This window comes from Ascaphus truei (genome assembly GCF_040206685.1).
Source record: "Ascaphus truei isolate aAscTru1 chromosome 2 unlocalized genomic scaffold, aAscTru1.hap1 SUPER_2_unloc_1, whole genome shotgun sequence".
Classification (NCBI taxonomy): Eukaryota; Metazoa; Chordata; class Amphibia; order Anura; family Ascaphidae; genus Ascaphus; species Ascaphus truei.
The window spans coordinates 119,879-146,090 of NW_027453815.1; the positions used below are offsets into that span (position 1 = coordinate 119,879).

Genomic DNA, 26,212 nt, shown 5'->3' on the forward strand with positions numbered 1-26,212 from the left:
AGTTACAGATAATATATATTATAGGCGCATGTAACAGTAACAGATAATATATATTATAGGCGCATGTAACAGTTACAGGTAATATATATTATAGGCGTATGTAACAGTTACAGGTAATATATATTATAGGCGTATGTCACAGTTACAGGTAATATATATTATAGGCGTATGTAACAGTTGCAGGTAATATATATTATAGGCGTATGTAACAGTTACAGGTAATATATTATAGGCGTATGTAACAGTTACAGATAATATATATTATAGGCGTATGTAACAGTTACAGATAATATATATTATAGGCGTATGTAACAGTTACAGATAATATATATTATAGGCGTGTGTAACAGTTACAGGTAATATATATTATAGGCGTATGTAACAGTTACAGGTAATATATATTATAGGCGTATGTAACAGTTACAGATAATATATATTATAGGCGTATGTAACAGTTACAGGTAATATATATTATGGGCGCATGTAACAGTTACAGATAATATATTTTATAGGCGTATGTAACAGTTACAGATAATATATGTTATAGACGTATGTAACAGTTACAGGTAATATATATTATAGGCGCATGTAACAGTTACAGGTAATATATATTATAGGCGTATGTAACAGTTACAGATAATATATATTATAGGCGCATGTAACAGTTACAGATAATATATATTATAGGCGTATGTAACAGTTACAGGTAATATATATTATAGGCGCATGTAACAGTTACAGATAATATATATTATAGGCGTATGTAACAGTTACAGATAATATATATTATAGGCGCATGTAACAGTTACAGATAATATATATTATAGGCGTATGTAACAGTTACAGGTAATATATATTATAGGCGTATGTAACAGTTACAGGTAATATATATTATAGGCGTATGTAACAGTTACAGATAATATATATTATAGGCGTATGTAACAGTTACAGGTAATATATATTATGGGCGTATGTAACAGTTACAGATAATATATGTTATGGGCGTATGTAACAGTTACAGGTAATATATATTATAGGCGTATGTAACAGTAACAGGTAATATATATTATAGGCGTATGTAACAGTTACAGATAATATATATTATAGGCGTATGTAACAGTTACAGGTAATATATATTATAGGCGTATGTAACAGTTACAGGTAATATATATTATAGGCGTATGTAACAGTTACAGGTAATATATATTATAGGCGTATGTAACAGTTACAGATAATATATATTATAGGCGTATGTAACAGTTACAGATAATATATATTATAGGCGCATGTAACAGTTACAGATAATATATATTATAGGCGTATGTAACAGTTACAGGTAATATATATTATAGGCGTATGTAACAGTTACAGATAATATATATTATAGGCGTATGTAACAGTTACAGGTAATATATATTATAGGCGTATGTAACAGTTACAGATAATATATATTATAGGCGTATGTAACAGTTACAGATAATATATATTATAGGCGCATGTAACAGTTACAGATAATATATATTATAGGCGTATGTAACAGTTACAGGTAATATATATTATAGGCGTATGTAACAGTTACAGATAATATATATTATAGGCGTATGTAACAGTTACAGGTAATATATATTATATGCGTATGTAACACTTACAGACCAGATTAACATGCGAGACAGCTTTAATTATGGAAGCACTTAGCCTGGTAGCGGATGTGAGAGTCTCCGGTAGACTGTTGCACATTGCATGCCCTGAGCGTGCGGCGCTTGCCGAGTTTACTTTGTGCAAAGTGAATACTCGCGTCCCCGCTCATGCGCGGGCACGTACGCTCTCCCAGGTAGCGCTTGGGAAGTTAAAAAAAAAGGCGTTGAAGCGCGCTCAATAGGCCCCCCATGCCCCCCACCCCCCGCCCGTGCTCTCTCAAAATAGTTTGTATTTACCTACTTTTAAGATCTGCTAAGGAACAGATGATTGTTATTATGTCCTGTGTAGGGGAACATGCGCAGAGGTATGAAAGGGAGACTTGTTAATGTGAAATTAAATAAGGCTTTTATTGTGCCTGTCACTTTAACATAACAAAATCATCCAAACATATGCAAATAAGGGGTCAAACAAAGCTTCTGTTCCTCTTGGGAGTATTTCTAGTGAAACCTATGCAGTCCACAACTCCCTTTAGATTAGCATGTCTCCCAGCCCCAAACATATATCATGAAATGAGCAGATATACCAAAAGTCTTATAAAGGAAAGTCTTATCTGTTTCTTGTAGTTGGAGGGAAAGTCTTCTCTGTTCCTGTGTTGCTTCCTTTTCCTCAGGCTATATCAGCATTCAGGTTTAGAAGTGCTTTCCCCTGTGTCTTCCAAGCAGCGTGCAGTTTCTTCTTGCAGGCTCAAGACATCTGTTCCTATGGTCAGTCCCACAACTTGTGAAACTCAGGAACAATCTCACGTCCTGTCTCAAAGACAGGCTTTTCTAAGAAACCTAATCAGCCAGGTGGTGTTGGTTAATTGACTACCAGCAGTTAACCACCACACTGCTGGATTAGAGGCACATTTTCAGAACAGGGATAAATCCCCTGTTACATACCTCCCCTGTTTGTGGGAAGCTCGGGCTTGCCACGGCCAAAGCCCATCCTTCCACTCTCATTCGAGATATCTCTGTGACTTGAATGAGAATCGATGGAGGAAGAGAACCCTCTGTCCTGCTGGGATTGGAGCCCTTTCTCCAGTCTTTTCGTGTCTCCTCCCGAAGGTGCTTGAGATCAGCACTCCTCAGTCGCTCGAGGAGGACTTTTTCCAAGTATAGTCTTTTTACTGCGTGCGCAGTCATGAGATTTCCCTCGTGTCGGGTGCTCGTCTTATTGTAGGCAGACTGTATGGCAGCAGTTGCAGAGCGTTTAAAAGCCCTTTGAGTTTTCCGCTCTTGAAGCTGTCTCTCTGCACTTTTTTCACTCAATGGAGTTGCTAGTTCAGCTTCTTTGGGATTAAGTTGTAATTCCACACCCACTTCCAGAGAATGTGCCATCTTTTCAGCTTCATCAGCTAAGGATTCTTTTTGTTTTAATTCAGCACGTGTACCTTCTTTTGTTGCCTGCTGGGTGGCTGAAGATTTTGCTAGTGCTTGTTTAGGTGGTTCAAATTTTGCAACCTTGTCTTTCAGATGAGCGGTATTCCCAGCTCTCACTGCACCCTTGTCTTCATGGGATTTTGTGGCTGTGGGATACTGACGCTTAGTCGGGGTCAATACTTGTCCTTGTAGAACTGTAATCTCATCCGCGAGAGATCCCTGTTTTTTTGAGTGCGTCTTGCAAGTCTCTTCTCAGGGAATTTATCTGCACACTTTGCTTTCTCTTAGCTTGCTCCCACATTTTCATTGCATTGTGAAGCACTATGAATTTCTTTGCTCGGGCCACAGTTACTTGTCTCAGTTTCTGGACCTTCTTGTGGTCCCTTTTGTGCCGAGTCACCTGGGTTCTAAGATAGTAAAGATGAATGAAAGGCGGTCACTGCAAACAGGAATCAGCCGTCAAATAGAAAAATAAAAATAAGCTTTAATGAGACATGTTGCTGTACATCACAGAATAGTCCTCTGACGCGTTTCGTTCCGCTTTGGAACTTTATCAAAGAGTCTCTTTCAAGAGCCATTTCAAGTTATAGCTATTTGATACAAAGCTTGTTCAGGTTTACAAAAACGTCCACCAACAATCCTGTGCACTCTGTGGAGCATCGGACACCACGAGGTTTACTCCTCATATTACATACACCTGGGTTCTAAGCTTGGCTTTTAGCGTTGCTTTGGTGATGCTCAGGGTAGCCTTCAGTTTCTCATGCTGCTTTGCGGGGACATAATGGGTCATCAGACGTTCCTGCAGCACTTGTACTTCTTTAGCAGCCTGCAGATTGTCTTCCTGCAGAGTTTGCTGCTTCTCCTCGGCCTTCTGGAGGTGTGTACGCAGACCTTGCAGTTGGTTCTGCAGTCGGTGCTCTGCTTCAAATTTCTCATCTTCCAAAAGTGTATTTATTTCTTTAAGCTCGTGCAGCTTTTCATTCTTTTCCTTGACGTTGTTTGTCAAATTAAAATTTTCTTCTTTCAGTTTTAAGTTTTTTCTTTTTAATCTTAAATGTTCTCTTTTTTCAGTCTCTGTACTATTCAGGGCCTCCTTGCAGTCAACCTTCCATTTTTGCACATCTGCTTGGAGGCGGGCTGTCTCCTGGCGTGAGACTTCCATCTCCAGGTTTAGGTTCTGAAGCTCCTTCTGAGCGACTTTGAAATCTAAGTTAAGATGGAGGATAGTTTTCTTTGAAATGTCCAGCTCCTCAGTGAGACTGTGTAGTTCTTTTCTGGAAACTTCCAGGTCTGTGCGGCAGCTGTTGGTCTCATGATGTGAGGCATCCAGTGCTCTGCGGAGTGTATGAACCTCTTTCTGAGATACGTCCACCTATGTCCGGACACTGTTGACCGCCTGTTGTGAGGCATTCAGCTCTACGCGAAGAGTGTGAACCTCTTGCTGAAAGACTGTCATCTCCTTCAGTGCCTACTCATACTTCCGCTTCAGCTTAGCCATCATTTTATCAGATTGGCTCTGCTTTCCATCCATGTCGGTAATAGTAGCGTTTGCAGTATCTAGCTCAGTCTTGAGATCGTCCAATTCTGTCCTGGCTGCAGAGTACATTGCGAGCACATATTCCTGTAGCTTCACGTTATTTTTCACTAGCTCTGTGTAATCATCTTTCTTTTGTTTCAATTGTTCACGGAGCATATCACAGTCATGCCTGGCATTTTTCAGGGCATCTTCAGGGCTGATCAAGGAATCGACACTCACTGGTTCCGGCTCCGCTTCCCTGGGATGGTTGGTTGAGGGTTCCTGACTGTTGGCACCGGACAGACACTTCTTTGTGGTACACGACTTCTGCCTTGGGCCCTCTGGATATTCGGTTATCCGCGGGACGAGTTCTCAATTTTCTCTAGGCTGCAGGGCATCTCGGTCCCCCTTTTCCGCCACAGGATCTGCGGACGTGCCTGTTCCTTCCACGGTAAGTGAAGAACCGCTTTTTCTTTTTCCGCCTTTTTGTTTTGGATGACTACGTCCCATCAGGAATACTGGGGTCTCCTTCTTTATTTGATACTTCAGCGGCTTCATTGTATACGCCAGGCTTTTCTTGCAGTTGCGTTAGCTGACAGAAATATTTGGTAATCTGCTGCTCCCGCTCTTTCTCCTGCCGATCATATTTGTCATCATAGAGAGCGGTCTTTTCGGTTCGTGCCGAGTTCAGGCACCCCCTCCATTCTTGGGGTGTTTTGTGGGTGTGACTCGGTTCGGGTTCCCTGTAAGAGATGTAAGAGATTGGACTGGAAGGGCCACTCTTCTGTGTGGTAGAGTTCATTACAGGAACGCTGCATCTTATCCTCCATTTTGGGGTTATCAGGTGTAATTTTCTTCCTGGCCTCAGGAGGCGCTATTGCAGCTGTTGCCGCTGTATTTGCTAGAACCCCCAATTGTGGTAGTCCTACAGGTGAGCATATTTTGTTTGTAGAGGTCGTAGCTCTCATAGGCATCTCTGTGGACTTTTTTCTTTCCTTGGGTAAGTTTTATAATATCAGCAGTACTGTGCATGCATTCTCTCTCATTAGGTATACTGGATGTGCAGTTGCTAGGTATAAAAATTCTGTTTGCTTTACACCATTTACTTGTTAGGTGCAATCCCTCCGCTTCAGCCAAATAATGTGGTTTTCTGCTTGAGTTCAGTAATTTTCAGTCTCAACTTTGGGTATTATGGCATTCACTCTTCACACTTTGGGTGCCTGTTTTACTCCCAAGATACATAGACAGACTTTACTTGCAGAAAAAAATATATATTCTTTGCAGTGGAATATTTTTCACTCCCGGCAGGGCTACTCATCACTCAGCAATTCCTTTTTCCCCAGTAGGGCAATTCTACCCTCAGCACTTGTTTACTGAAAATTCCCCTGCTTCAGCACAGTCTTGCATCAATTTTCACACTTTTCTGCATATACTCCATTCACAGCTGGTAGTCCTATGCGGTGTGGCAGCCTTTACTTGCAGAATCAGTACCGCTCGTGGGTCACCATCTGTATTCACTGCTTCAGCGAAACATTTGAAAACAACAAACGCCTATCCCTTTTAAGGGCTAACTTACTTCTTGAACCCTGACTACGTCTGGAAGGAAAAAAACATATTTCAATGACCATATTACACTTTATTGTGATAGGCAAGTAAGGTTTACCTGCTTCAGCAGTCTCTCTCTCTCTCTCTCCTCTTGGGATTGGGGAAAAGAGTCCGTCTGTGGTTTTGTTGCTTTCAGTGCAGTGTAGATTTCCTGCTTGGATGTGTATCCCTTTAATTCTGGTCTCTGCTGCATGAGTTCTTTGTTTATGTTGCTCAGACTGTTTGTAGGCAAAAAGCACAAAAAAATTCACAGGCAAACTCCGGGGCCCCTTTTAACTTCAAGGGCCACCTCAATCCCACTTCTGACACCATATGTAGGAGGACATGCGCAGAGGTATGCAAGGGAGACTTGTTAAGGTGAAATTAAATAAGGCTTTTATTGCGCCTGTTTCTTTAACATAAGAAAATCATCCAAACATATGCAAATAAGGGGTCAAACAAAGCTTCTGTTCCACTTGGGAGTATTTCTAGTGAAACCTATGCAGTCCACAACTCCCTTTAGATTAGCATGTCTCCCAGCCCCAAACATATATCTTGATATGTGCAGATATACAAAAAGTCTTACAAAGGAAAGTCTTATCTGTTTCTTGTAGTTGTAGGGAAAGTCTTCTCTGTTCCTGTGTTGCTGCCTTTTCCTCAGGCTATATCAGCATTCAGGTTTAGAATTGCTTTCCCCTGTGTCTTGCAAGCAGCGTGCATTTCTTCTGGCAGGCTCAAGACATCATCCTATGGTCAGTCCCACAACTTGTGAGACTCAGGAAATCTCCCTTCCTGTCTCAAAGGCAGGCTTTTCTAACAAACCTAATCAGCTAGGTGGTGTTGGTTAATTGACTACCAGCAGTTAACCACCACACTGCTGGATTAGAGGCACATTTACAGAACAGGGATAAATCCCCTGTTACATCCTGATATGTAAAACCATGGAATTCAAAGAGGCTGTACTTTCTTTTTCACACAACTGTATGTGACTCTGTGATTGTCCATATATGTGACTGTGTGTCCGTATATATGGGACTGTGTGTTTGTCCGTATATATGTGACTGTGTGTCCGTATATATGGGACTGTGTGTTTGTCCGTATATATGGGACTGTGTGTTTGTCCGTATATATGGGACTGTGTGTTTGTCTGTATATAGGGGACTGTGTGTTTGTCCGTATACCAGTCCCCAATTACTTGTAAGAAGTGAGAGTTCCTGTCACGTGAGATCACGACAGTGGACAATGGACCAGCTCAGTGTTTCCGCCCCATGGAGTCGCTCTGCAAAGCAGCGTGTCTGCCGCCTGGCGAAGCCTTTTCACTGTCCCTTTGGGATAATTTTGCTCTTTTCTTCTCTGATGAAGTATCCTCCCTCCGGGCTGAGGTCTCGACTGTGCGATCTACTAAATGCAGGGTTCCAGGTGTGAACGTGCTCGTTCTCCGGCTTTATGGACTAACTTTGACAATCTGGATGTAGAAGACCTTGTGCAAACAAATCCAGGGGTTCATGTCCCATTTAAGATAAAGAACCAGGCTCCAGGGTACACCTAAGACGATCCAAATCTCTTCTAAGTAAAATTAAAAAAACATGGTCCCAAAGTGGAGTAAAGATGAAAAATATTTAGTGCAACATACAAAGGTGAACAGTGAAATACTTCCCACGTGTTTCAACCAACAACGGGTCTTTCTCAAGAAGTAACAAGCGGAGGCAACACCCTAAAATAGGAATACACAGAATAAATAATGCAACACCCCAAAATAGGGATACACAGAATAAATAATGCCACACCCCAAAATAGGAATACACAGAATAAATAATGCAACACCCCAAAATATGGATACACAGAATAAATAATGCGTCACACCAAAATATGGATACACAGAATAAATAATGCAACACCCCAAAATATGGATACACAGAATAAATAATGCAACACCCCAAAATATGGATACACAGAATAAATAAAGCAACACACCAAAATATGTATACACAGAATAAATAATGCAACACCCCAAAATATGGATACGCAGAATAAATAATGCAACACACCAAAATATGGATACACAGAATAAATAATGCAACACCCCAAAATATGGATACACAGAATAAATAATGCAACACACCAAAATATGGATACACAGAATAAATAATGCAACACACCAAAATATGGATACACAGAATAAATAATGCCACACCCCAAAATATGGATACACAGAATAAATAAAGCAACACACCAAAATATGGATACGCAGAATAAATAATGCCACACCCCAAAATATGGATACACAGAATAAATAAAGCAACACACCAAAATATGGATACACAGAATAAATAATGCCACACCCCAAAATATGGATACACAGAATAAATAATGCAACACCCCAAAATATGGATACACAGAATAAATAATGCGTCACACCAAAATATGGATACACAGAATAAATAATGCAACACCCCAAAATATGGATACACAGAATAAATAATGCAACACACCAAAATATGGATACACAGAATAAATAATGCAACACCCCAAAATATGGATACACAGAATAAATAATGCAACACACCAAAATATGGATACACAGAATAAATAATGCAACACCCCAAAATATGGATACACAGAATAAATAATGCAACACACCAAAATATGGATACACAGAATAAATAATGCAACACACCAAAATATGGATACACAGAATAAATAAAGCAACACACCAAAATATGGATACGCAGAATAAATAATGCCACACCCCAAAATATGGATACACAGAATAAATAAAGCAACACACCAAAATATGGATACACAGAATAAATAATGCAACACCCCAAAATATGGATACACAGAATAAATAATGCAACACACCAAAATACTCAAGTTAAACTGGCACACACACAGTTATTAGAATACAGTATGTGTGTCCCAGTAGTGAGGTGACCGCTCTGTGTGTCCTGGCAGTGAGATGACCGCTCTGTGTGTCCCAGTAGTGAGGTGACCGCTCTGTGTGTCCTGCAGTGAGATGACCGCTGTGTCCTGGCTGTAAGATGACAGTATGTGTGTCCTGGCAGTGAGATGAGCGCTCTGTGTCCTGCAGTGAGATGACTGCTCTGTGTGTCCTGCAGTGAGATGACTGCTCTGTGTGTCCTGGCAGTGAGATGAGCGCTCTGTGTCCTGCAGTGAGATGAGCGCTCTGTGTCCTGGCAGTGAGATGACCGCTCTGTGTGTCCTGGCAGTGAGATGACCGCTCTGTGTGTCCCAGTAGTGAGGTGACCGCTCTGTGTGTCCTGCAGTGAGATGACCGCTGTGTCCTGGCTGTAAGATGACAGTATGTGTGTCCTGGCAGTGAGATGAGCGCTCTGTGTGTTCTTACAGTGAGATGACCGCTCTGTGTGTCCTGCAGTGAAATGACCATATGTGTGTCCTGACTGTGAGATGACCGCTCTTTATGTCCTGGCTGTGAGGTTACCATTTTGTGTGTCCTGCAGTGAGATGACCGCTCCTGTGTTTCTGGCAGTGAGATGACCGCTTTGTGTGTCCTGCAGGGAGATGACCATATGTGTGTCCTGGCAGTGAGATAACCGCTCTGTGTGTCCTGTAGGGAGATGACCGCTCTGTGTGTCCTGGCAGTGAGATGACCGCTCTGTGTGTCCTGCAGGGAGATGACCGCTCTATGTGTCCCAGTAGTGAGGTGACCACTCTGTGTGTCCTGCAGTGAGATGACCACTGTGTCCTAGCTGTAAGATGACAGTATGTGTGTCCTGGCAGTGAGATGAGTGCTCTGTGTCCTGCAGTGAGATGACCGCTCCTGTGTTTCTGGCAGTGAGATGACCACTCTGTGTGTCCTGCAGTGAGATGACAGCTCTGTGTGTCCTGCAGGGAGATGACCGCTCCTGTGTTTCTGGCAGTGAGATGACCGCTCTGTGTGTCCTGCAGGGAGATGACCGCTCCTGTATTTCTGGCAGTGAGATGACCGCTCTGTGTGTCCTGCAGGGAGATGACCGCTCTGTGTTTCTGTAGATTGCTCGCAGTGAGACTGGCCACTGGTATTTTGGGACTGGATGGTATGTGTTATGTTGACGGTGGATGGGTGACCCTTGAAGTGTAAGGGACAGCTCGTGTGTGTAAAAGTGTTGTGTATTTAACCCTTTCAGTGGCGTGGGAGTATTTGATGACTGCGGCCTGGCTGTGCTCGGAGGCGGGACCCCCGGGACGATGGCAGAGGGGTCTTTACATGGTCGGGATGATGGAGAATTCGACCTGGACCTCTTCTTCTTTGGTATGTTGGACGCGCTGGGAACATCCAGTTAAGGTTCTTCTAGATTTGTGAGCCACGTTCCTTAAATAATGTGGTTTGGATGGTACACTGAGAAGGGTTATGTGTTATACAGAGAGTGTGCGACTTACAGGAGTCGTTTCATGCAGCCGCACACCTTCCATCCAGTTTATATCTGTCCTACACACACACACACACAGTCCCCGCCTCTTGCATGGCCCCGTCATTGTTCCATATTAGTCTGGAGTGGAGGTGAACATGACGAGAGCTTGATGTGTGACATGTAACGTTGTGTGGGACTGAGGACCCTGACAATATAACCAGGCTGAAGTTCTTATTCGGGAGTTATTTTCCCAGGGTTAAATGACCTTGGCCCACCTATTTCACAGAGGGGGATCCCTTACATAGAACCCACTTGTATTTGGCCTGGGACAAAAAAATGGTTTGGGCATTGTGATGGAGAGGGCTTCCCAGAGCACCTCCGTGCTGCCCACAGCCCCCACCCCGTGCTGCCCACAGCCCCCACCCCGTGCTGCCCACAGCCACCCCCTGTGCTGCCCAGGGCCCCCCTCCATGGGGGAGGAGGGGGTCATCCGGCCAGGACAATTGACTGGGTGGACACCCCCTGCCTCCCCCCGCAGGTTGTTTTGCACCAGGGCGAGGGCTCTTTGTTTCGAAATATGGCCTTCCCATTGGCCGGTTGTAAGCCCGTGTCTGAGCTATGAGCAGAGCTCTCTCTCTGGAAGACGTTGAGATGCTGTGATCTCTCTCTGGAAGACGTTGAGATGCTGTGATCTCTCCCTGGGGAAAGACTTTGAGATGCTGTGGTATCTCTCTGGAAGACATTGAGATGCTGTGATCTCTCCCGGGAAGACGTTGAGATGCTGTCATCTCTCCCGGGAAGACATTGAGATGCTGTGATCTCTCCCTGGGGAAAGACGTTGAGATGCTGTGATCTCTCTCGGGAAGATGTTGAGATGCTGTGATCTCTCTCGGGAAGACGTTGAGATGCTTTGGTCTCTCTCTGGAAGACGTTAAGATGCTGTGGTCTCTCTCTGGAAGACGTTGAGATGCTGTGGTCTCTCCCTGGGGGAAGACGTTGAGATGCTGTGGTCTCTCCCTGGGCAAAGACGTTGAGATGCTGTGGTCTCTCCCTGGGGAAAGACGTTGAGATGCTGTGATCTCTCCCTGGGCAAAGACGTTGAGATGCTGTGGTCTCTCCTTGGAAGACGTTGAGATGCTGTGATTTCTCTCTGGAAGACGTTGAGATGCTGTGATCTCTCTCTCGGGAAGACGTTGAGATGCTGTGATCTCTCCCTGGGCGAAGACATTGAGATGCTGTGATCTCTCTCGGGATGATGTTGAGATGCTGTGGTCTCTCTCTTGGCAAGACGTTCTGATGCTGTGGTCTCTCCCTGGGGGAAGACATTGAGATGTTGTGATCTCTCTCGGGATGACGTTGAGATGCTGTGGTCTCTCTCGGCAAGACGTTGAGATGCTGTGGTCTCTCTCGGCAAGACGTTGAGATGCTGTGGTCTCTCTCGGGAAGATGTTGAGATGCTGTGGTCTCTCCCGGGAAGACATTGAGATGCTGTGGTCTCTCCCGGGAAGACATTGAGATGCTGTGGTCTCTCCCGGGAAGACGTTGAGATGCTGTGGTCTCTCCCTGGGGGAAGACGTTGAGATGCTGTGGTCTCTCCCTGGGGGAAGACGTTGAGATGCTGTGGTCTCTCCCTGGGGGAAGACGTTGAGATGCTGTGGTCTCTCCCTGGGGAAAGACGTTGAGATGCTGTGGTCTCTCCCTGGGGAAAGACGTTGAGATGCTGTGGTCTCTCCCTGGGGAAAGACGTTGAGATGCTGTGATCTCTCCCTGGGGAAAGACGTTGAGATGCTGTGGTCTCTCCCTGGAAGACGTTGAGATGCTGTGATCTCTTTCTGGAAGACGTTGAGATGCTGTGGTATCTCTCTGGAAGACGTTGAGATGCTGTGATATCTCTCTGGAAGACGTTGAGATGCTGTGATCTCTCTCTCGGGAAGACGTTGAGATGCTGTGGTCTCTCTGGAAGACATTGAGATGCTGTGGTCTCTCCCTGGGGGAAGACATTGTGATGCTGTGATCTCTCCCGGGAAGACGTTGAGATGCTGTGATCTCTCCCTGGAAGACGTTGAGATGCTGTGATCTCTCTCTGGAAGACGTTGAGATGCTGTGATCTCTCTCTGGAAGACGTTGAGATGCTGTGATCTCTCTCTGGAAGACGTTGAGATGCTGTGATCTCTCTCTGGAAGACGTTGAGATGCTGTGATCTCTCTCTGGAAGACGTTGAGATGCTGTGATCTCTCTCTGGAAGACGTTGAGATGCTGTGATCTCTCTCTGGAAGACGTTGAGATGCTGTGATCTCTCTCTGGAAGACGTTGAGATGCTGTGATCTCTCTCTGGAAGACGTTGAGATGCTGTGGTCTCTCCCTGGGGAAAGACGTTGAGATGCTGTGATCTCTCTCTGGAAGACGTTGAGATGCTGTGATCTCTCTCTGGAAGACGTTGAGATGCTGTGATTTCTCTCTGGAAGACGTTGAGATGCTGTGATCTCTCTCTGGAAGACGTTGAGATGCTGTGATCTCTCTCTGGAAGACGTTGAGATGCTGTGATCTCTCTCTGGAAGACGTTGGGATGCTGTGATCTCTCTCTGGGGAAAGACATTGAGATGCTGTGATCTCCCTCTGGAAGACGTTGAGATGCTGTGATCTCTCCCGGGAAGACGTTGAGATGCTGTGGTCTCTCCCTGGGGAAAGACGTTGAGATGCTGTGGTCTCTCTCTGGAAGACGTTGAGATGCTGTGGTCTCTCTCGGGAAGACGTTGAGATGCTGTGGTCTCTCTCGGGAAGACGTTGAGATGCTGTTGTCTCTCCCGGGAAGACGTTGAGATGCTGTGGTTTCTCCCTGGGGGAAGACGTTGAGATGCAGTGGTCTCTCCCTGGGCGAAGACATTGAGATGCTGTGATCTCTCTCGGGATGATGTTGAGATGCTGTGGTCTCTCTCTTGGCAAGACGTTCTGATGCTGTGGTCTCTCCCTGGGGGAAGACATTGAGATGTTGTGATCTCTCTCGGGATGACGTTGAGATGCTGTGGTCTCTCTCGGCAAGACGTTGAGATGCTGTGGTCTCTCTCGGGAAGACGTTGAGATGCTGTGGTTTCTCCCGGGAAGACATTGAGATGCTGTGGTCTCTCCCGGGAAGACATTGAGATGCTGTGGTCTCTCCCGGGAAGACGTTGAGATGCTGTGGTCTCTCCCTGGGGGAAGACGTTGAGATGCTGTGGTCTCTCCCTGGGGGAAGACGTTGAGATGCTGTGGTCTCTCCCTGGGGAAAGACGTTGAGATGCTGTGGTCTCTCCCTGGGGAAAGACATTGAGATGCTGTGGTCTCTCCCTGGGGAAAGACGTTGAGATGCTGTGATCTCTCCCTGGGGAAAGACGTTGAGATGCTGTGGTCTCTCCCTGGAAGACGTTGAGATGCTGTGATCTCTTTCTGGAAGACGTTGAGATGCTGTGGTATCTCTCTGGAAGACGTTGAGATGCTGTGATATCTCTCTGGAAGACGTTGAGATGCTGTGATCTCTCTCTCGGGAAGACGTTGAGATGCTGTGGTCTCTCTGGAAGACATTGAGATGCTGTGGTCTCTCCCTGGGGGAAGACATTGTGATGCTGTGATCTCTCCCGGGAAGACGTTGAGATGCTGTGATCTCTCCCTGGAAGACGTTGAGATGCTGTGATCTCTCTCTGGAAGACGTTGAGATGCTGTGATCTCTCTCTGGAAGACGTTGAGATGCTGTGATCTCTCTCTGGAAGACGTTGAGATGCTGTGATCTCTCTCTGGAAGACGTTGAGATGCTGTGATCTCTCTCTGGAAGATGTTGAGATGCTGTGATCTCTCTGGAAGACGTTGAGATGCTGTGATCTCTCTCTGGAAGACGTTGAGATGCTGTGATCTCTCTCTGGAAGACGTTGAGATGCTGTGGTCTCTCTCTGGAAGACGTTGAGATGCTGTGATCTCTCCCTGGGGAAAGACGTTGAGATGCTGTGATCTCTCTCTGGAAGACGTTGAGATGCTGTTGTCTCTCCCTGGAAGACGTTGAGATGCTGTGGTCTGTCTCTGGAAGACGTTGAGATGCTGTGGTCTCTTCCGGGAAGACATTGAGGTGCTGTGGTCTCTCCCGGGAAGACGTTGAGATGCTGTGGTCTCTCCCGAGAAGACGTTGAGATGCTGTGGTCTCTCCCTGGGGAAAGACATTGAGATGCTGTGATCTCTCTCTGGAAGACGTTGAGATGCTGTGATCTCTCCCGGGAAGACGTTGAGATGCTGTGGTCTCTCCCTGGGGAAAGACGTTGAGATGCTGTGGTCTCTCTCTGGAAGACGTTGAGATGCTGTGGTCTCTCTCGGGAAGACGTTGAGATGCTGTGGTCTCTCTCGGGAAGACGTTGAGATGCTGTTGTCTCTCCCGGGAAGACGTTGAGATGCTGTGGTCTCTCCCTGGGGGAAGACGTTGAGATGCAGTGGTCTCTCCCTGGGCGAAGACATTGAGATGCTGTGATCTCTCTCGGGATGATGTTGAAATGCTGTGGTCTCTCTCTTGGCAAGACATTCTGATGCTGTGGTCTCTCCCTGGGGGAAGACATTGAGATGTTGTGATCTCTCTCGGGATGACGTTGAGATGCTGTGGTCTCTCTCGGCAAGACGTTGAGATGCTGTGGTCTCTCTCGGCAAGACGTTGAGATACTGTGGTCTCTCTCGGGAAGACGTTGAGATGCTGTGGTCTCTCCCGGGAAGACATTGAGATGCTGTGGTCTCTCCCGGGAAGACATTGAGATGCTGTGGTCTCTCCCGGGAAGACGTTGAGATGCTGTGGTCTCTCCCTGGGGGAAGACGTTGAGATGCTGTGGTCTCTCCCTTGGGGGAAGACGTTGAGATGCTGTGGTCTCTCCCTGGGGAAGACGTTGAGATGCTGTGGTCTCTCCCTGGGCAAAGACGTTGAGATGCTGTGGTCTCTCCCTGGGGAAAGACGTTGAGATGCTGTGGTCTCTCCCTGGGGAAAGACATTGAGATGCTGTGATCTCTCCCTGGGGAAAGACGTTGAGATGCTGTGGTCTCTCCCTGGGGAAAGACGTTGAGATGCTGTGGTCTCTCCCTGGAAGACGTTGAGATGCTGTGATCTCTTTCTGGAAGACGTTGAGATGCTGTGGTATCTCTCTGGAAGACGTTGAAATGCTGTGATATCTCTCTGGAAGACGTTGAGATGCTGTGATCTCTCTTTCGGGAAGACGTTGAGATGCTGTGGTCTCTCTGGAAGACATTGAGATGCTGTGGTCTCTCCCTGGGGGAAGACATTGTTATGCTGTGATCTCTCCCGGGAAGACGTTGAGATGCTGTGATCTCTCCCTGGAAGACGTTGAGATGCTGTGATCTCTCTCTGGAAGACGTTGAGATGCTGTGATCTCTCTCTGGAAGACGTTGAGATGCTGTGATCTCTCTCTGGAAGACGTTGAGATGCTGTGATCTCTCTCTGGAAGACGTTGAGATGCTGTGATCTCTCTCTGGAAGACGTTGAGATGCTGTGATCTCTCTCTGGAAGACGTTGAGATGCTGTGGTCTCTCTCTGGAAGACGTTGAGATGCTGTGATCTCTCCCTGGGGAAAGACGTTGAGATGCTGTGATCTCTCTCTGGAAGACGTTGAGATGCTGTTGTCTCTCCCTGGAAGACGTTGAGATGCTGTGGTCTGTCTCTGGAAGACGTTGAGATGCTGTGGTCTCTTCCGGGAAGACATTGAGATGCTGTGGTCTCTCCCGGGAAGACGTTGAGATGCTGTGGTCTCTCCCGAGAAGACGTTGAGATGCTGTGGTCTCTCCCTGGGGAAAGACGTTGAGATGCTGTGGTCTCTCTCTGGAAGACGTTGAGATGCTGTGGTCTCTCTCGGGAAGACGTTGAGATGCTGTGGTCTCTCTCGGGAAGATGTTGAGATGCTGTTGTCTCTCCCGGGAAGACGTTGAGATGCTGTGGTCTCTCCCTGGGGGAAGACGTTGAGATGCAGTGGTCTCTCCCTGGGCGAAGACATTGAGATGCTGTGATCTCTCTCGGGATGATGTTGAAATGCTGTGGTCTCTCTCTTGGCAAGACGTTCTGATGCTGTGGTCTCTCCCTGGGGGAAGACATTGAGATGTTGTGATCTCTCTCGGGATGACGTTGAGATGCTGTGGTCTCTCTCGGCAAGACGTTGAGATGCTGTGGTCTCTCTCGGCAAGACGTTGAGATACTGTGGTCTCTCTCGGGAAGACGTTGAGATGCTGTGGTCTCTCCCGGGAAGACATTGAGATGCTGTGGTCTCTCCCGGGAAGACATTGAGATGCTGTGGTCTCTCCCGGGAAGACGTTGAGATGCTGTGGTCTCTCCCTGGGGGAAGACGTTGAGATGCTGTGGTCTCTCCCTGGGGAAAGACATTGAGATGCTGTGATCTCTCCCTGGGGAAAGACGTTGAGATGCTGTGGTCTCTCCCTGGGGAAAGACGTTGAGATGCTGTGGTCTCTCCCTGGAAGACGTTGAGATGCTGTGATCTCTTTCTGGAAGACGTTGAGATGCTGTGGTATCTCTCTGGAAGACGTTGAGATGCTGTGATATCTCTCTGGAAGACGTTGAGATGCTGTGATCTCTCTCTCGGGAAGACGTTGAGATGCTGTGGTCTCTCTGGAAGATATTGAGATGCTGTGGTCTCTCCCTGGGGGAAGACATTGTGATGCTGTGATCTCTCCCGGGAAGACGTTGAGATGCTGTGATCTCTCCCTGGAAGACGTTGAGATGCTGTGATCTCTCTCTGGAAGACGTTGAGATGCTGTGATCTCTCTCTGGAAGACGTTGAGATGCTGTGATCTCTCTCTGGAAGACGTTGAGATGCTGTGATCTCTCTCTGGAAGACGTTGAGATGCTGTGATCTCTCTCTGGAAGACGTTGAGATACTGTGATCTCTCTCTGGAAGACGTTGAGATGCTGTGATCTCTCTCTGGAAGACGTTGAGATGCTGTGGTCTCTCTCTGGAAGACGTTGAGATGCTGTGATCTCTCCCTGGGGAAAGACGTTGAGATGCTGTGATCTCTCTCTGGAAGACGTTGAGATGCTGTTGTCTCTCCCTGGAAGACGTTGAGATGCTGTGGTCTGTCTCTGGAAGACGTTGAGATGCTGTGGTCTCTTCCGGGAAGACATTGAGATGCTGTGGTCTCTCCCGGCAAGACGTTGAGATGCTGTGGTCTCTCCCGAGAAGACGTTGAGATGCTGTGGTCTCTCCCTGGGGAAAGACATTGAGATGCTGTGATCTCTCTCTGGAAGACGTTGAGATGCTGTGATCTCTCCCGGGAAGACGTTGAGATGCGGTGGTCTCTCCCTGGGGAAAGACGTTGAGATGCTGTGGTCTCTCTCTGGAAGACGTTGAGATGCTGTGGTCTCTCTCGGGAAGACGTTGAGATGCTGTTGTCTCTCCCGGGAAGACGTTGAGATGCTGTGGTCTCTCCCTGGGGGAAGACGTTGAGATGCAGTGGTCTCTCCCTGGAAGACGTTTAGATGCAGTGGTCTCTCCCTGGAAGACGTTGAGATGCAGTGGTCTCTCCCTGGAAGACGTTGAGATGCTGTGATCTCTCCCTGGGCGAAGACATTGAGATGCTGTGATCTCTCCCTGGGGGAAGACGTTGAGATGCTGTGATCTCTCTCTGGAAGACATTGAGATGCTGTGATCTCTCTCTGGAAGACATTGAGATGCTGTGATCTCTCCCGGGAAGACGTAGAGATGCTGTGATCTCTCTCGGGAAGACGTTGAGATGCTGTGGTCTCTCCCTGGAAGACGTTGAGATGCTGTGATCTCTCCCTGGGCGAAGACATTGAGATGCTGTGATCTCTCCCTGGGGGAAGACGTTGAGATGCTGTGATCTCTCTCTGGAAGACATTGAGATGCTGTGATCTCTCTCTGGAAGACATTGAGATGCTGTGATCTCTCCCGGGAAGACGTTGAGATGCTGTGATCTCTCTCGGGAAGACGTTGAGATGCTGTGGTCTCTCCCTGGGGGAAGACGTTGAGATGCTGTGGTCTCTCCCTGGGCAAAGACGTTGAGATGCTGTGGTCTCTCCCTGGGGAAAGACGTTGAGATACTGTGGTCTCTCCCTGGAAGACGTTGAGATGCTGTGATCTCTCTCTGGAAGACGTTGAGATGCTGGGATCTCTCTCTCGGGAAGACGTTGAGATGCTGTGATCTCTCCCTGGGGGAAGACGTTGAGATGCTGTGGTCTCTCTCGGCAAGATGTTGAGATGCTGTGGTCTCTCTCGGCAAGACGTTGAGATGCTGTGGTCTCTCTCGGGAAGACGTTGAGATGCTGTGATCTCTCTCTGGAAGACGTTGAGATGCTGTGATCTCTCTCTGGAAGACGTTGAGATGCTGTGGTCTCTCTCTGGAAGACGTTGAGATGCTGTGATCTCTCCCTGGGGAAAGACGTTGAGATGCTGTGATCTCTCTCTGGAAGACATTGAGATGCTGTGATCTCTCTCTGGAAGACATTGAGATGCTGTGATCTCTCCCGGGAAGACGTTGAGATGCTGTGATCTCTCTCGGGAAGACGTTGAGATGCTGTGGTCTCTCCCTGGGGGAAGACGTTGAGATGCTGTGGTCTCTCCCTGGGCAAAGACGTTGAGATGCTGTGGTCTCTCCCTGGGGAAAGACGTTGAGATACTGTGGTCTCTCCCTGGGCAAAGACGTTGAGATGCTGTGGTCTCTCCCTGGAAGACGTTGAGATGCTGTGATCTCTCTCTGGAAGACGTTGAGATGCTGGGATCTCTCTCTCGGGAAGACGTTGAGATGCTGTGATCTCTCCCTGGGGGAAGACATTGAGATGCTGTGATCTCTCTCGGGTTGACGTTGAGATGCTGTGGTCTCTCTCGGCAAGACGTTGAGATGCTGTGGTCTCTCTCGGCAAGACGTTGAGATGCTGTGGTCTCTCTCGGGAAGACGTTGAGATGCTGTGGTCTCTCCCGGGAAGACATTGAGATGCTGTGGTCTCTCCCGGGAAGACGTAGAGATGCTGTGATCTCTCTCTCGGTAAGACGTTGAGATGCTGTGGTCTCTCCCTGGGGGAAGACATTGAGATGCTGTGATCTCTCTCGGGATGACGTTGAGATGCTGTGGTCTCTCTCGGCAAGACGTTGAGATGCTGTGGTCTCTCTCGGCAAGACGTTGAGATGCTGTGGTCTCTCTCGGGAAGACGTTGAGATGCTGTGGTCTCTCCCGGGAAGACATTGAGATGCTGTGGTCTCTCCCGGGAAGACATTGAGATGCTGTGGTCTCTCCCGGGAAGACGTTGAGATGCTGTGATCTCTTCCTGGGGGAAGACGTTGAGATGTTGTGGTCTCTCCCTGGGGGAAGACGTTGAGATGCTGTGGTCTCTCCCTGGGGGAAGACGTTGAGATGCTGTGGTCTCTCCCTGGGGAAAGACGTTGAGATGCTGTGGTCTCTCTCTGGGGAAAGACATTGAGATGCTGTGGTCTCTCCCTGGGGAAAGACGTTGAGATGCTGTGATCTCTCCCTGGGGAAAGACGTTGAGATGCTGTGGTCTCTCCCTGGAAGACGTTGAGATGCTGTGGTATCTCTCTGGAAGACGTTGAGATGCTGTGATATCTCTCTGGAAGACGTTGAGATGCTGTGATCTCTCTCTCGGGAAGACGTTGAGATGCTGTGGTCTCTCTGGAAGACATTGAGATGCTGTGGTCTCTCCCTGGGGGAAGACATTGTGATGCTGTGATCTCTCCCGGGAAGACGTTGAGATGCTGTGATCTCTCCCTGGAAGACGTTGAGATGCTGTGATCTCTCTCTGGAAGACGTTGAGATGCTGTGATCTCTCTCTGGAAGTAGTTGAGATGCTGTGATCTCTCTCTGGAAGACGTTGAGATGCTGTGATCTCTCTCTGGAAGACGTTGAGATGCTGTGATCTCTCTCTGGAAGACGTTGAGATGCTGTGATCTCTCTCTGGAAGACGTTGAGATGCTGTGGTCTCTCTCTGGAAGACGTTGAGATGCTGTGATCTCTCCCTGGGGAAAGACGTTGAGATGCTGTGATCTCTCTCTGGAAGACGTTGAGATGCTGTTGTCTCTCCCTGGAAGACGTTGAGATGCTGTGGTCTGTCTCTGGAAGACGTTGAGATGCTGTGGTCTCTTCCGGGAAGACATTGAGATGCTGTGGTCTCTCCCGGGAAGACGTTGAGATGCTGTGGTCTCTCCCGAGAAGACGTTGAGATGCTGTGGTCTCTCCCTGGGGAAAGACATTGAGATGCTGTGATCTCTCTCTGGAAGACGTTGAGATGCTGTGATCTCTCCCGGGAAGACGTTGAGATGCTGTGGTCTCTCCCTGGGGAAAGACGTTGAGATGCTGTGGTCTCTCTCTGGAAGACGTTGAGATGCTGTGGTCTCTCTCGGGAAGACGTTGAGATGCTGTGGTCTCTCTCGGGAAGACGTTGAGATGCTGTTGTCTCTCCCGGGAAGACGTTGAGATGCTGTGGTCTCTCCCTGGGGGAAGACGTTGAGATGCAGTGGTCTCTCCCTGGAAGACGTTGAGATGCAGTGGTCTCTCCCTGGAAGACGTTGAGATGCTGTGATCTCTCCCTGGGCGAAGACATTGAGATGCTGTGATCTCTCCCTGGGGGAAGACGTTGAGATGCTGTGATCTCTCCCTGGGGGAAGACGTTGAGATGCTGTGATCTCTCTCTGGAAGACGTTGAGATGCTGTGATCTCTCCCTGGGGAAAGGCGTTGAGATGCTGTAGTATCTCTCTGGAAGACATTGAGATGCTGTGATCTCTCCCGGGAAGACGTTGAGATGCTGTGATCTCTCTCGGGAAGACGTTGAGATGCTGTGATCTCTCTCGGGAAGACGTTGAGATGCTGTGGTCTCTCCCTGGGGGAAGACGTTGAGATGCTGTGGTCTCTCCCTGGGCAAAGACGTTGAGATGCTGTGGTCTCTCCCTGGGGAAAAACGTTGAGATGCTGTGGTCTCTCCCTGGGCAAAGACGTTGAGATGCTGTGGTCTCTCTCTGGAAGACGTTGAGATGCTGGGATCTCTCTCTCGGGAAGACGTTGAGATGCTGTGATCTCTCCCTGGGGGAAGACATTGAGATGCTGTGATCTCTCTCGGGATGACGTTGAGATGCTGTGGTCTCTCTCGGCAAGACGTTGAGATGCTGTGGTCTCTCTCGGCAAGACGTTGAGATGCTGTGGTCTCTCTCGGGAAGACGTTGAGATGCTGTGGTCTCTCCCGGGAAGACATTGAGATGCTGTGGTCTCTCCCAGGAAGACGTTGAGATGCTGTGATCTCTCTCTCGGTAAGACGTTGAGATGCTGTGATCTCTCCCTGGGGGAAGACATTGAGATGCTGTGATCTCTCTCGGGATGACGTTGAGATGCTGTGGTCTCTCTCGGCAAGACTTTGAGATGCTGTGGTCTCTCTCGGCAAGACGTTGAGATGCTGTGGTCTCTCTCGGGAAGACGTTGAGATGCTGTGGTCTCTCCCGGGAAGACATTGAGATGCTGTGGTCTCTCCCGGGAAGACGTTGAGATGCTGTGGTCTCTCCCGGGAAGACGTTGAGATGCTGTGGTCTCTCCCTGGGGGAAGACGTTGAGATGCTGTGGTCTCTCCCTGGGGGAAGACGTTGAGATGCTGTGGTCTCTCCCTGGGGAAAGACGTTGAGATGCTGTGGTCTCTCCCTGGAGAAAGACATTGAGATGCTGTGGTCTCTCCCTGGGGAAAGACATTGAGATGCTGTGGTCTCTCCCTGGGGAAAGACGTTGAGATGCTGTGATCTCTCCCTGGGGAAAGACGTTGAGATGCTGTGGTCTCTCCCTGGAAGACGTTGAGATGCTGTGGTATCTCTCTGGAAGACGTTGAGATGCTGTGATATCTCTCTGGAAGAAGTTTAGATGCTGTGATCTCTCTCTCGGGAAGACGTTGAGATGCTGTGGTCTCTCCCTGGAAGACGTTGAGATGCTGTGATCTCTCCCTTGAAGACGTTGAGATGCTGTGGTATCTCTCTGGAAGACGTTGAGATGCTGTGATATCTCTCTGGAAGACATATAGATGCTGTGATCTCTCTCTCGGGAAGACGTTGAGATGCTGTGGTCTCTCCCTGGGGAAAGACGTTGAGATGCTGTGGTCTCTCTCGGGAAGATGTTGAGATGCTGTGGTCTCTCCCTGGGGGAAGACGTTGAGATGCTGTGATCTCTCTTGGGTAGACGTTGAGATGCTGTGATCTCTCTCTGGAAGATGTTGAGATGCTGTGATCTCTCCATGGGGAAGACGTTGCGATGCTGTGGTATCTCTCTGGAAGACGTTGAGATGCTGTGATCTCTCTCTCGGGAAGACGTTGAGATGCTGTGGTCTCTCCCTGGGGAAAGACGTTGAGATGCTGTGGTCTCTCTCGGGATGACATTGAGATGCTGTGGTCTCTCTCGGGAAGACGTTGAGATGCTGTGGTCTCTCTCTGGAAGACGTTGAGATGCTGTGGTCTCTCCCTGGGGGAAGACGTTGAGATGCTGTGATCTCTCTCGGGTAGACGTTGAGATGCTGTGATCTCTCTCTGGAAGACTTTGAGATGCAGTGGTCTCTCTCTGGAAGACGTTGAGATGCTGTGGTCTCTCTCTGGGGGAAGACGTTGAGATGCTGTGATCTCTCTCGGGATGACGTTGAGATGCTGTGATCTCTCTCGGGAAGACGTTGAGATGCTGTGATCTCTCTCGGGATGACGTTGAGATGCTGTGGTCTCTCTCGGGAAGACGTTGAGATGCTGTGGTCTCTCTCGGGAAGACGTTGAGATGCTGTGGTCTCTCCCGGGAAGACGTGGAGATGCTGTGGTCTCTCCCTGGGGGAAGACGTTGAGATGCTGTGGTCTCTCCCTGGGGGAAGACGTTGAGATGCTGTGGTCTCTCCCTGGGGAAAGACGTTGAGATGCTGTTGTCTCTCTCTGGAAGACATTCGTGTTACTGGGGATTCTGGGACCTGGCAGTTGGCTGGGATCTCAGTATCTCCAAATACAAAGAAATAACATAAGGGGCGCCGACAGAGAAAAAAGTGAAATGTAATTTATTGAAACAGGATAGTTTAAAAATCACTCACATAAGTGTTGTTAAATTCCAGTGCCTGCTCCTGGAGTCCGTGTAAGCCTGGATGCCGGAGAACCTTTATTGCCACTGTGCCTCCTTCACTGCCTCTGTGCCCACTGGTTTCTGTCAGGGTGGTCTGAGCTTGACGGAGCACACCGCTGCCCCTGCTTGTCCACAGGGGTCCCCGCTAAGCTCCCTCCATGCTCCCTCCATGCTCCCTTCATGGTGTCCCAGTAGTCCCGTAGCGCACCCGAAAGTGCCATTTACCTCCAGACGTGGGGGTTCCTCTCGGGCACTGAGGCAGTCTGCTTGGCTGCTGATCCTCGGTTCTCCCTCAGTCAGTAAAACTGCTGCAGCGGCTGAACTCCTGCTGTGCTGCTTGTAGACTTCGTCTGTGTGCCAGTGGTTTCCTCCACGTGAATGTGGCTTCCTCAGGGATCACAGGGTACACCAAATACTGGCAGAATGTGTATCTTATTATATATTAGTGAAAGCACTGTATGCCTGTCTGCATCTTCCTGTGTCCCATGGGGATATCTCATTGGTCCCTTGGGCCGCCCGCCCCCGCACCTCTCATTGGCCTGAGGCGGAGCGACGACACACACACACACACACACACACACACACACCCACCCTCCAAGTCATCGTGACCCGCGCGCACCTCCTCCTCTCCCCGTGTCTCCCTGTTTCCCCCGCTTTCACCCCCCCCCCCCCGGCGCCGCTACAGTCAGCGGGGGAGCGGAGCGAGCGCCCGGGACACCCCCCACGGCTCTCAAGCGCGCGCCCCCGCGCTCTCCTCCTCTCCCCGTGTCAGCTCCCCCCCGGAGCTCCGCTCAGCTCTCCCCCCCGGTGCTCCGCTCAGCTCTCCCCCCGGTGCTCCGCTCAGCTCTCCCCCCCGGTGCTCCACTCACCTCCCCCCCGGTGCTCCACTCACCTCCCCCCCGGTGCTCCACTCACCTCCCCCCCGGTGCTCCACTCACCTCCCCCCCGGTGCTCCGACAGGCAGTGGACACGCGGCGCCTAAGATGGCGGCGCCCGGAAGGACCCCCTTCCTCCCTCGCGGAGTAAGATGGCGGCGGACGGAAGGAGAGGTGACGTGTGTGTGTGTGTGTCACTGTGTGTCACTGTGTGTGTGTGACACTGTGTGTGGGGGGGACACTGTGTGTGTGTGTGTGTTACACTGTGTGTGTGTGTTACACTGCCTCTTACTCGTGTGTGTGTGTGTGTGTGTGTGTGTGTGTGTGTGTGTGTGTGTGTGTGTGTGTCAGTCTGTGGTGGGGGCCGGGGGGTGATGTGGTGGGGGCCGGGGTGATGCAGGGGGGGGGGCAGTAATGTGAGGTGCAAGGGGGGGGAGAATCATGTGAGGTGCAAGGAGCGGAGAGTGATGTGATGTGCAAGGCGGGGGACACTGATGTGGGGGCCAGGAGGGGTGGAGAGTGATGTGGGGTGCAGGGAGGGGAGACCGCAGATGTGAAGGAGGGGGGGGGGCGGAGCTGTGAAGAGGGGGGTGGCGGAGCTGTGAAGGGGAACGGAGTTGTGAACGTGGGGGCCAGCCAGCTGTGAAGGGGGGTAAATCACGGCAACGCCGGGTATATCAGCTTGTATATATGTATATATATATATACGCACACACACACACACATGAAAAGGCTCGCTATTAAGCACTCAGGTTTAAGCAGCTGAAGAGTTATACCATTTGTAATAAATTGATTCAATAAATTAATGGATCAGTTAACTAATCAATGAGCAAATTGGTATATATATACTACCACGTCCCTGTCATTGGGTCACTTTGCTCCTACGTGGGACTGGCCCTTTAACCCATTAAACACGTCTCTGTCATTAGGTCACTTTGCCCCTACGTGGGACTGACCCTTTAACCCATTAACCACGTCCCTGTCATTAGGTCACTTTGCCCCTACGTGGGACTGACCGTTTAACCCATTAAACACGTCCCTGTCATTAGGTCACTTTGTCCCTACGTGGCACTGACCCTTTAACCCATTAATAACGTCCCTGTCATTAGGTCACTTCGCCCCTACGTGGGACTGACCCTTTAACCCATTCAACGCATCCCTGTCATTATGTCATTTTGCCCCTACGTGGGACTGACCCTTTAACCCATTAAACACGTCCCTGTCATTAGGTCACTTTGCCCCTACGTGGGACTGACCCTTTAACCCATTAAACACGTCCCTGTCATTAGGTCACTTTGCTCCTACGTGGGACTGACCCTTTAACCCATTAAACACGTCCCTGTCATTGGGTCACTTTGCTCCTACGTGGGACTGACCCTTTAACCCATTAAACACATCTCTGTCATTAGGTCACTTTGCCCCTACGTGGGACTGACCGTTTAACCCATTAAACACGTCCCTGTCATTAGGTCACTTTGTCCCTACGTGGCACTGACCCTTTAACCCATTAATAACGTCCCTGTCATTAGGTCACTTTGCCCCTACGTGGGACTGACCCTTTAACCCATTAAACACATAACTGTCATTAGGTCACTTTGCCCCTACGTGGGACTGACCCTTTAACCCATTAAACACGTCCCTGTCATTAGGTCACTTTGCCCCTATGTGGGACTGACCCTTTAACCCATTAAACACGT

General features: G+C 48.7%; 1 protein-coding gene across 4 annotated transcripts in view; it reads left to right on the plus strand.

Moving 5' to 3' along the window:
* The window catches only part of LOC142473256 (uncharacterized), a 110,354-nt gene that overhangs the window by 58,392 nt on the left and 25,750 nt on the right, over nucleotides 1-26,212 (plus strand). Inside the window, exons 2-3 of one of the 4 annotated variants that reach the window (XM_075580446.1) lie at nucleotides 10,033-10,217; nucleotides 10,308-10,432. In XM_075580446.1, the coding sequence (XP_075436561.1) occupies nucleotides 10,369-10,432 (64 nt within the window). In that variant the 5' untranslated portion in view covers nucleotides 10,033-10,217; nucleotides 10,308-10,368. Of the gene's footprint in view, nucleotides 1-10,032; nucleotides 10,218-10,307; nucleotides 10,433-24,600; nucleotides 24,690-26,212 lie in introns of those variants that run through there. The other 3 variants (XM_075580447.1, XM_075580448.1, XM_075580445.1) reach the window with 3 other exon arrangements.